Source organism: Atta colombica, unplaced genomic scaffold (genome assembly GCF_001594045.1).
Source record: "Atta colombica isolate Treedump-2 unplaced genomic scaffold, Acol1.0 scaffold47, whole genome shotgun sequence".
Lineage (NCBI taxonomy): Eukaryota > Metazoa > Arthropoda > Insecta > Hymenoptera > Formicidae > Atta > Atta colombica.
Genome location: NW_017259536.1, coordinates 2,188,068 through 2,201,116, shown reverse-complemented (window position 1 = coordinate 2,201,116; position 13,049 = coordinate 2,188,068). Strand labels below are relative to the sequence as shown.

The 13,049-nt window shown below is 26.6% G+C and overlaps 1 protein-coding gene across 1 annotated transcript in view; it reads right to left on the bottom strand.

The window, feature by feature from the left end:
- Nucleotides 1-10,314, bottom strand: part of LOC108691446 (vitellogenin receptor-like) — a 27,306-nt gene extending 16,992 nt beyond the window's left edge. The window contains 7 exon segments of the mRNA XM_018199198.1: nucleotides 6,392-6,442; nucleotides 6,899-6,922; nucleotides 7,011-7,089; nucleotides 7,207-7,314; nucleotides 9,049-9,191; nucleotides 9,687-9,821; nucleotides 10,149-10,314. Of these exon segments, the coding sequence (XP_018054687.1) occupies nucleotides 6,392-6,442; nucleotides 6,899-6,922; nucleotides 7,011-7,089; nucleotides 7,207-7,314; nucleotides 9,049-9,191; nucleotides 9,687-9,821; nucleotides 10,149-10,314 (706 nt within the window).
- Nucleotides 10,315-13,049: the final 2,735 nt, after the last annotated feature.

Here is a 13,049-nt window from a genome sequence, read left to right as displayed (position 1 = left end):
AAAACTTTCGGAGTTTCTTATATAATATTTTCTTTTTATGTAAGGAAGTACATAAATATATAAATATATAAATAATAAATTTAAATAAATAGTATTAAATGTCTTTTAATGAGATTTTTAAGCGAAGCTCAAACTCTGATGGAATTACTGTTTTATTGATCAGATTTTTATATGTGCATTATATTAATATTACATGCAAACATAAAAATTTTTATAGAATAATAAAATTTTAATTTGACATCTAAATTTAATTTCAAGAAATCGATGTTGTTTCTTCATGTAATTTACTAATAGCCTCAAATTTCATATTAGTTGCAAAGCTTTTGAATCAAAATGCATGACTTGACAGTTCTAGTCATTTTGAAGAGATTTTTATCATTTTAAGAAATGATAAAAAAAAACACAATTTCAAAAATTTTTGTCGTTCTTGGAATAAATTCTAGGATGTAGATGCACATACACTGCATATATTTTAATTCTGAAGAAGAATTTCCAAATTAGTAAAAGTACAATAGTTAATATGTGATAGTTTGTTCTATAAAAATTATTGTGTTTAGTCAGTAAAACAGATTTTAGGATCACTTTAATTAAGAATATAAAAAGAATCCAATTAGAACGTCATATAATGTATATAATGTATATAATATTATATAATATTATACTTGTTATACTTACATAAGTATAACGTAAATGAAAAACGAAAATTATATTCTTCTGTATTTTCATCAAATATATAAGTAATTAAATGCATTTAGTGCTGTAAAGTGAATGTCAAGTGCACATCTTACCATTTTTAGTAAAAAGAAATTAAATGCATTAGTAAATTAGTAAATTCTTCCGATTAACATTGAAATTAATAAATTAATTATCAATGAAGAAATATACACACATATAAAGGATTTAAAACTTTAATAAATGTTATGTTTTACGATGTTAATTTTTTATAAAGCACGAGGGTGACAGACAATGCACTGGTCTATCATGCCAGAGATTCCGAGTTCGATCTCAGTAGGAATCAAAATATTTATACTCTCCTCTCTTATGTGTCTCCTCTTGGAAAAGGCAACCTTCCGAGAGTATCTTTGTTTACAGAAACACCTTTTAAAAAAAGCCGCTTGAAATCCGCATCAAAAATTGTAGGTTCTATATGTTCGTGGCAACTGAATAATCATGCAGCGTACGCATCACAAATGTATAAGAAAGGTAAATGTATAACATAGGCATAAAATAAAATGAAAACGAGAGGCCAAGTCATAACAAATAGTTTCTATCAAATTCTAATATGATAATCATGCACTGAAAAAAAGAATGGCTGTTGCAACAATATAGATAGTAAAATATGGCATAGCATTTTTATATGGCTGCAGCAATCAGTTTTTGGTTGTAGCAGCAGTTTTTAGCGTTAGCCTATCGAAATTATATATTGCGGATAGGCTAATGCAACTAAAAACTTTGCTGCTACAACCAAAAACTGATTGCTACAACCATATAAAAATGCTATGTCATATTTTACTATCTATATTGTTGCAGCAACCAAACTTTTCTTTCAGTGTGAATATGTGATTATCCACGTGTTCAACGATAAATGTAAAAAGTTAAAATTTAAAAATTCTTACAATAATAAATTTATCATCCGATGGCGAGAAATATGTTGAGTTTAGTATGTAATTCGTATTAAATAAGAATTTTTCACTTTATTTTAAGTTAATTTAGTATGTAAAACTGTAAAATAATATTATAATAACTAACGTTATTATAATATTAATTAATGACTTTATTAAATTATGAAAGCTCTGAGATGAAACGAAAATGAGAAAATATTAAGTTTTATATATATTATTTTATTAGATTATTAAATGTATTTTAATTATCTTAATATCCAATTTGCTCGTCTCTTGAACGTTAAACTATGTCATTATTGCCACATGTAACGTTAAATTAATATTACTGTTTTTATTGTATTGTTTTTATTTTTTCGAGAGCTTAATTTAGATTATCACTGTGTTAATTAATATTACATTTTAAATATCATATAAAATATAAATAGTTTGATAAATATTGTTGCATTTATATATATATATAATTAATTTTCTTATAACGCATATTTTGAAAGAACGCAATGAGTACTCAAATGAATACTCAAAACTTTATTTTAAAAAAAGAAACAAATGTACTCACCATAGAATGAAAATATTAGATACACGTATAAGGCTCAGATTTATTTTTAACTTAAAATGAGAAAACTCATGCTTTGACACGGTCGTGATGCCATTTGAAACGATACTGAGATACTGAGTTTAAATATGTTCATTCCAAATTCCTTTCTCCTCTCTCTCTCTCTCACATAGAAACTATCATGACACTTAAAAATCGTTGCTGATAATCCAGGTGCTGACTACGATCCATTTCTTGCTAGAAATACTTAGAAGCATTTTTTGAATTGGTAAAATTCTTATCTTCAGACTTATCAATCAAATATCTCGAAGCATTGTAGATTAAGTGGATTGCATTCAAAATATCTTTAGCCATCAAATTGTCTCTAGATTATTGTCAATGTGCTTGAAGTGCTTAAAAGTTGCTTAAATTTGCCGCAATATTCAGAAAAGTGAATTCCAATTTTTGCCTTTCAGATTATCGATTTTTATGCCTAAAAGCGGCAAAATGTTTAATCCGTCACTAGAAAAGACTATTTTGAAATTACTATTTCGAAAACAAAAGCTCAAATTGAAACAAAGCAAAATGCATTTGAAAATTAAAAGTTAATAAAATTTAGAAAAAAATTTGCTGCTACAAAGTCATCCTCAAAATTATCATTTTTTTCTTCTTCAATATTATTTTTCTTAAAATTTCGACGTGATAATCGATTAATGAATATATGTTTTTAGCAAATAAAAAAAAATACATGAGAAATGATCTATATTTACATATTTGTATTACAAAAAAAAGATTAAATTTTTTTAGACAATGTTATTTGTCGGGTAGTTGCGAGCTTTTTACACTAATATACCATACTACTATTTTAAGCATGCTTGAAAAAAAAACCGATTAATTATGGAGTTGCCAATTACAAAAAAAAAAGCTAAACTATTTATTTCAGAATACATTCTGAGAAAGTTCTTTATATTCTTTACAAACATTATTGTAGAGAATAAAAAGTTTCCATAACTTATCTTAAGAAGTATGTTTGATAGAATTAAGGCATGATATTACAGGACGATAATTCGAACAGAGATATCTTTTACTAAAGACATTTCTTTTAGGAACGTATCATCTTTTGTATCATTGTAAGAATTTGTTATTGTTGGGTCTAATGCATGATTAGGAATGATACTGAGCGGTTACAAAATGTACTTGTCATCTCAAGGAACACATTAAATATTAAGTATGGGAAAAAGTTCGTGGCGTTTTTCCCATTAGATGACATTAAAAAAACGCCACGAACTTTTTCCCACACTTAATAATAATAAGTTAAGAGAAAGTCAAAATGATGATTTTTTTTATTACAAAATTTGACAGTTCATTAACTTTAAGTATTAAAATAAAGTCATTTTAACATCCTTTTGATTTTTTATTGTTACATGCTTATATGTTTTTCTATGAGAGCATTCTATGAAAATTATGATCATTTAATTATCGAAATTATGATCATTTTTCGGAATTTTTCGGAATTTATTGAGACTAGACAGATAGTCACAATAAGAAACAGCAGATAATTATAATTATAATCCTGATACACTCGGCTAGGAATTTATACATGTTAAAAGACAAATCAAAAATATGTTTTACAATACATCAAAAATATAGTAAAACGAGCATTCGAATGACTTTTTACATATTTTATTTTAATATGCACTATATCAATTATTTTCATTATGTTTATTCTTTTTGCTGCAGTATACACGATACTAGTCTCTAACGAGACTAATTAAGCATCTCAAGAAACACACAAGTCAAGAAAAAGTCAAAATGATTTCATTTTGACATCAAAATGATAATTTTTTATTACAAAATGACTATCGGTATTAAATCAAATTGAAATCATCTTAATTCAATAAACAGTCAAATTTTGTAACAAAAAATCGTTTTAACTTTTATGATGTCAAAGTGTAAAGTTATTTCGATATTTTCTTGATTTTGTTTTTTGGATTGAGAATATTAAAATTATATATGCATATATTAAATATATATAAATGTAAATAATAAATGTGAAAATTTAATATTCACATTTGGTATTTACATCTCAACGAATCTTGGCAATAATCAGTCATATACGTGATGGCGCGAATTGATCTATATTTCTAACAATAAATAAGTTTTGAATATTATACATATACATATATAAATTTTTATTATAATTAAATTCAAATTAAAGCATTCTAATACAATTATCTTAAAAAATGCAATTTTTACTGTAAAATTATAAGACAACAATCAGCAATATAATGTAAAATCATAAAGAAACTTTGATATTTACGCGATATGTATGAAGAAAAGATATTCTTTAAACAATTAATATAATTGTTAAAAGTAAATGCTAATAATAAAAATTGTATTGTATTATATTTTGCAACACATTTTATTTTATAAAATTATAAAAACAATGTTTATTTTTATATTACAATAGACAATATGCTAGATAATATTAGGTGTAGTAAAAAGAAATCCATTATTTTTGCATGAAATTGAATGGAAAAATAATGGATTTCTTTTTACTACACCTAATATAATACATAATTCATGAAAATATATGTAATATTGATATAAACGTATAAAATGATTACATGCACAATTTTTTTATAGCCTGTAACTCTGTATAAGAATTGTAATCGTATAATTACATCACAGCGTTTAAATACGTTACAAATTTAAAATAAAACATGCAAAAACAGAAAAAAGAATAAATCAAAAGAAATTAGAAAGAAATATGTTTTATATAGCACATTATAAAAATACATTTTATTTCTGATTGTTTACGCAAAGGAGCGCAAGATGTACCGTTGAATTCTTCCTTATTTGATAAACAACAAGGATATGTATATAATGCACTTTATGCGTAACTCGGAACGCATCCAAAATCATGTGTAGGCTAGGGAATTTCATGTTTGATATACATCATAGTTATACACATCTGTATATAGCATACACAATAACATAACTCATTTGATTTGATACAACTATTAAATATAACATTAAATAATAATTAAATTATATATACGCGCGCGCGTATATATATTAAATGATTTAATTTTTAACTTAATTTAGTTGCCTTTAATTTATTAACTTTTTTTCAAGTTAAAATTCTTTCATTTTTCTAAATATGCCAATATTATTTCAATATAAAATCTTAAATTTTAAACAGAATTAATTTATAAAGAATTCTATGATTACGTGATAGACACAATATACGTAGTGAAGATAAATGGATTGGGTCTATCACTAGTTCATGTTTATTTTTCATCACGTTTATTTTTGATTAGAGAATGCTACCAGAGCTATTGCGTCATGCTATTTTTGTTTTCATCTAATGAATAATAAAAAGGTAACAAACATTTTTTATTTACATATAATTTTCAAAGAACGTGTAGATACAGCCATATAGATTATAAAAACTTACGTTTCTAAGAAAATTACATTTTATTTTTCTTTTATAATATAAATATTAAAATATAAAAATGTATGTAAAAATACTAAAAATCAGATCTCCATTATATAAGAACTGTCTTCATTATTTCATTACATAATTTACAAATGAAATACTAAATTTATCTCATAATCTAAATATATCATTTTATTATTTAAACTAATTTAGTTTATAAACAACATTAATTTACCTTATTTTAATGATATGTTAATGTTTAAAAATAACGTTTCAAATTTTTTTATAAAATTTGCATAATTTATAAATTATAATCTAATTCTTTCTAGAGATAAGCGTATATTTAAAAATTAAAATATTAATATAAAATAGAATTATCGAAGAATTATCTTTATTTTATTATTAGACATAAGTTTAATAAAGATAAGCTTGTTATAAAACTTTAGAAAAGAATTTAGAATTTTAGCTTTGACATTGATTTCCACAAATAATATTAATTATTATATAATGTCCGTATTAAATCTAATATTTTAACATTACAAAAAAATAATGGAAAAAGGTAAAGGAATACTTTCTAGTGATGGTAACGCGTTACTTTTATGAAGTACCGTTCCCAATCTTGAAGTATTGTTATTCATTATAAATATAAGACACATATGAGATACTGTCATAAAAAATAATATTATACATTTAAATTTAAATTACAACTTTATCTTCATATCTAAGAATTTATCATCAGTAGGATTAACATGTGCTGTTCAGAAGACAAGTCTATCGAATCGAATATTAACTCACCCTCATTGCCTCTTCGATTGACGACGATTTTGAAAGCGAATTCTGAGAGTGCTATAACAATTACACATTATACAATTTTATTTTAATTATATGTGAATAATATTATTCTTAAAGAACAATTTCTATTTAAATTCAAAATTAAAATAAATATAGGACGAACTACAAATTATCCATTGATTTTCCTTTGAATCTGTTTCTCTGATAATAATTATAGTAGAATAACAGAACAGCAATCAGTAATACGATTATTATTATTACAAGATAGATATATATATATATATTTGTGTACTGTGAATTTCCAATCAATACTTTAATATTTATCGGTTATTGAATCCGGTTTGACCATCTGAATAAATGCATGTCACATTTTTCTTTTTTTAGAATGCACATATAATCGCAAAACTCTTTGTCACAAGGCTTTTTAACTATAAAAAAATAGATATAATTCAACTTTACTTGATAACTTCATTAATGTCTCTACATGATTTGAAATATTACCTATATTACCTGTATTACCAACTAAAAGGTTGCCTGGAAATATTAAGAATGGCTAATTATCTGCAAACATTATTTGTGCCTACATCTAATGTTTCGCACGATTTTCTATCATACAATTTACAACTTTGCAGTTGACTGTTTATACCCGTCAACCAATAAAGCGACTGTTCAAAAATACTAATGCCTAATGGACGATGCATCTAAAAAAGAAAGAATATTATTTTAAAGAAAAAAAGGATTAAATAGTCATACAATTTTTACATCTTTTTAACATGTTCTAAATTTAAGAAATGGATCGATGTAGTATGCCTTCCAACAAGCGACACAGTTATCATGTCTTTGTTTAATTGGCAATTAACAAGGATATAATGATCCATTGTGTCACACCATGTTATTTGTGTTGCTTGTTGGAAGACACAATGAATCTAAAATGAGTATGAGCATGGCATATTAGCAGCGTATAAGACTATTATGTCAGAGATCCCGGGTTCGATCCCAGATAGAACCGAAAAATTTTCGGTATACTATATACTCATACTCCTCTCGGCAGGAATAACAAACCACCGAGAGTATCTTTGCCAAGTACACTTTTCTAAACAAAATTCGGAATCGACGTTCGGAATTGCTAAATTGCAGGTCTCTTATGACTGTATGAAAGAAGTCACTACGCTCAGTTTTATACCATGGGACTTAAGGAGAGATAATAAAGCTATTAACATATATTGGTACTTAAAATCGTACTGCTACAAATGGACAAACCATTTAGCAAAATATAGTATATCGGACGGATATGATGAGCGCCGATATAAAAATTATTCTGATATAGGCTTCATGAGTGGAATAACAATTACGTAAAATTATCTAATTAGACTTCCATCCATTAAATAATTTGATAGTATTATTAAATTATTCAATCAATATAATTAGATTTTACGTAATCTATTGTTATCCCACTCACAAAGCCTATATCAGAATAATTTTTATATCGGCGCTCATCATATCTGTCCGACATATTTTGTTAAATGATTTGTCCATTTCCAAAGTTATTTGAGATCAAAATAGCCATCTACAACATCATCAGCAAATTTAAATTTTGAAAATTCTAACCAAAGTATCATTAATGTCCATCAGATTTGTATCCAGATAGACAAATTTATCAAAAGCATGTATTGCAAATCATTTCTTTAAATTTTTTGGAATGAAATCCCACTCTAAGGGTCGGTTATTCTACAATCTTCAGAATAAATTATCCATTAGATAAATTGTATATGATCATTTTAATGGATAAACAAAAGAATAAAAGGATAAGAGTACGAGAAAATAAGAAAGTAAGAGAGTGAACTGAAGTTTTTCGAAAGGTGGAACAATCCAGCCTTAGAGAGTGAGATTTCAATTCAAAAAATATAGAGAGATGTATTGCATTATGTTAGTCTAGCAACAATAGAGTACAAATCTACTACCTTTTTAATATTGGTAGAAATGTATCAGAAACCGAGTAAATTATGCATTATTACATGGAATCGAAGTATGCTCCATTTCTATTGTTTATATTATGATTGACAAGTCGTAATAACAGAAACCAAGCTTAAAGCGAATAAACAAACAGTTGACAAAAATTCGCTCTATATCATTGAATTTGTGGGCATACTACTAGAGTTTGCTATCTCGGTAATATGCCAGATAAATGGAAATAAAAAAACTGTAAGAGGAATAAAAAGATACGTATTAATCGAGTCAATTAAAAGGGATCCTATTTTTGCCTTATTTTCTATTTCCAGAGAGGCACACCTTTGTTTCTCGAAATTGCACATCTTCAATAAAATAATTAAATAAGTATAGATTAGGATATTCTGTTGTTAACAAGACATTGAGGAGAACGCAAACAGCGTATTGTTTATCATGCCAAAGTTCCCGGGTTCGATCTCAGTAGAAACCAAAATAATTACGCTCATGTCTCCTCTCGGAAAAGGCCGGCAATCTCTCGAGAATATCCTTGTCTCTCTGGAAAAATGCGCTGTTCCGAACTGTCATTAAAACTAGGTCCCAGATAATTGGAACAATTAAATAATCAGCGTATGCACCACAAGCATATGAGAGAGATGTAACACTGGCCAGAGACTTAACTTAAGAAGAAGAAAAGATATTAAGAAAAAATATACCTGAATCGTATTCGAATGATCATTATCATTGACATAGACATTGTCGGTTATCCAATCAATCGTCACTGTCTCTGAATGCTCAGCAATAATTGTGAATATTTCCTTTGTTCCAATTTTGAATTTCTTAATAGTGCCAAATTCATCTACAATTATTTTTTTTTTACATTTGAATAACATAATTCTTTTGAAAGACTTTTCTAGTTCTTTTTCAAAAGTCTTTTGAATCTTCACAATCAATCAATCTTGCTCAATCGTTCTAGATATCGTAATATAATTAACTTAATTTATAAGATTAAAACAAAAAGAAAATAACTATTACTCTAATAGACAGAATCGTGGATTGCATTCACGTCGAATCCATTTATACTAAATCCCGTTAATGAATAGATAACATCGAGTGTAAATTAGATGATATCTTTCTAATATCGTTATCAGTAATGGTGAATATATTTCATTGATCCTAAATAATTAATAATAATACTTATTATTCTAAATAATTTACATAAATGTTTAATTGATTACCGATAGTTTTGCAAGAAACATTGTCGCTAAGGATGTAATATTCTTCGTAACAAGAACACTAGAAAGAACCTACTGTATTTCGACAAAATTGCGAGCAAATTCGTCATCGTTTTCACATTCGTTTATCCTTCGTTCATCCTCGCAAGAAGTTGCATCAGCAGCTAAATGATATCCATCTGGATAGCAAACATCGCCTCTTGGTGTCTTGTAACATAGACGTTCACAATCACTGTCTATTAAACAAGTGATCTCTACACAAAAAAATATGACGCATCAGTAAATAACGTAAACTAATATGTAAGACATAAATTTTTCAGATTTTCAAAAATTCTAGGATTCTGTCTCTTTCACTTTATCGACACTTTTTATTTAAAATTATCAATGTAGAAAAATTATCAATGTTGAATTTATATTAAGAAAGGTGCAATTTCAGCGAATTCTTTAAAGGCAAAAATATTGTAAATTAATTGATGAATTTTTTATTAGGAGCATTTTTAAGGGGTAAAGGTATATAGCGCATAAAAAAGATTAACAACACACGGCATTTTCATCGCTGTCATCTGGACAATCTTGAATACCGTCACATACTTTCAAGTACGGCAGATAAGTGCCGATAGAACATTTGAATCCATCATATTCAGTAGATTCCATGATGGTTTTTTTACCATCGACACAACTTTTCTTATCTGAATTATCGTCACAATCATGCTTTTCGCATTCCCAACTCTTCGGAATGCACTTCATTCTGTCACAATTAAATTCATCGTTCAAGCACACTTCACAGTTATGCTTGTCATCTTTTCTCGGACAATTAACTACGTCATTACATTTGAAAGACAAAAAATGGAATATATTTGAAATTAAGATTATAATTTATTTTCTAATGTTCATAATTATTTATTTACATAACAAATCTTGCAAGAAAAAATCTTCACAAAGAATAACTTGATATTTGACAAATTTTGATATTTGTACATTATCGATTATTCTCTTATGTTATAAATTAAATCAATTTACCTTACTTGTTTAGAAAGACACAAATTAGTGCTGAGATATTGATACTCGTGCTTGTTGCAATTAACTAAAGAATCTGGAGTCACTAAGCAATAATTTCATCGCGGCTATCGAGACAATTATCGAATCCGTTGCACTTCAGTAGAAGAAGATATATAATAATCATTGTGACACTGAAATTGTCCGTCTAAACATGTCAAGTTCTGCAGTTGATTTACATATCTCGTGTGTTTCGTCCGATGCGTCCTATTCCACAATCAAACTTAAATACAAACATACAGAAAAAAATATTACTGTTGTCACAATCGAAAATAATGTATTAAAAAAAATCCGTTCTTCTAAATGTGTTCATAGATTCAATGAACTCATTCATTAGTTGTGTATCATAAAATTTTATAGAAGTAATAAAACGCATTCATCATATGAAAACGCATTGTTTCATTAAATAATAAAGTTTTACATTAGCTCAATAATCGAATTCGTTATATTCAAGAAAATTTGTTAAGAGGAATCGTTAGGGTAATATTTAATTGTGTACATATTCATTATTACAATGAATTCTAATAATAGTTTTATAATTCATATTTATGCTTTTATAAAATCTAAATCATTGTGAAAATAAAAATGTTGATTAAACAAATTTTAGTGAATTTTTTATTATATTTACATTTTTATATTTACATGTTTGTTCAGTGTGATAATTTTTCACCCATCATTTGATTGTGATAATCATAAAATGGACGTATCTTTAGAGCCATGACAGTTAAAATATGACAACCTTACGATTATCATAATCTTTGATTTTATAAAACATACAGCAACAGAATTGCAGAAAGAATATTGCTCTAACGTTTTCAGTAAGACAATACGATGTTACTGCACTATTGCTAAAATGAGTTATGTTATATACAAGAGAAATTAATAAAAAAGTTCATATATTTTGGAAATGTAGAGATGCAGTTTCTTGAAATGTATTTCTCTTCATTTTACTCTGGCAGCTTTTTTTGCAAAATTATACTCCAAATTAATACTATTAATATCTGATTTTATAAAATAAAGTTTATAGAAAACTTCAATAGAACAACAGCAGAAAAAGAGTTTTATGCCCAAACGTTTATCCTATTCTTTCTAAGTCCGTCAAGACAAAAAATCAAAGAGATTTCACCGCTTCGTCCATTATTATATATCGATGGTTTATATACATGCTATTGCGCACGAATACAAAATTAAGAGGAAAAAATATTATTGCACACACAATACTATTGCAAACTGCATTGCACACATAATGTTATTACGAATTACAGATTATTTCTAAAGCAGAAAATTTGTTTTTAAAACAGAATTTGTTTTTAAAGCAGAGAATAGTCGTACTTGTCATAAATAATCGAGCTGTCGGCAATAATACATGTAGATGTGATTCCATCTTTTGAAATTTTTATTTATGCGCAAAAGTATCAATTGCTTATAAGCAACTGATCTATAGACAGTAACGTTATGTGTACAATGCAGTTTGTGCACAGTAGCATGCATGTAGGCAATCGAGTTGTAGGCAATAATTTTTGTACGCCGATGAACACTGTCAGCAAACGTGACATAAGCAATCGATTTGTAGGCAAACGAAGTCCTCTCAATTTAAATAAATAATGTTATAATATAAATTTCTCAATTTAACTATAAATACGCAAAAATATTAAAATTTTAATTCAATAAATTATATAATAATATGTATATTTAAAAATTTAAACACACGTCTGTGAGAGACGTAACTCAAGACTTAAATACTTATAAAAGTTAGAATACAAACCTCCAACCGAATGCAATAAGATATTTTATAAATTTTTGTGAGTAATCAGACATTTGATTACTCACAAAGAGTGTTTTATTGTCTCTATAGTAACACATATATTTTTGAATATTTTTAGATCTTTCAAAGGATTGTCCATAAATAACTTTCTTTCACCGAGTTCATTCATTTTCATTTCATATACAGAATATTTCGCCAAATTAGATAAAAATATATAAATAAAAGGAGGCGATTTTCTGAACGTATCTGCAATATGTAATATTTTCTTTATAACTGTTTTATTAACAAACATTAACGATCATTTTGATCATTTTAAATGATAAGCGTAAATCAATTTTAATGCTATACTTTTCTTCATACCATGTAATATACTCAGAAATATAATCCTTAAAATAAAAAATCATCATTGTTAGGGTTCTTACATTGTATACCTCGATAGAGCTGTTATGAGCGTTTACTATGTACAAGTTATTACTAATATAATCAAATGTTATCCCGTTAAGAGGATATAATTCATTCATCGATATCATGTGTTCAAAAATATCACTGATTAAATCAAAGCGCATGACAACTACTTGTGGTCATCTATTGCATAATATGAATATCTGGTCTAAATAAATTTTTAATTATAAAAGTTAGTAACGACAAAAATCAATTATTA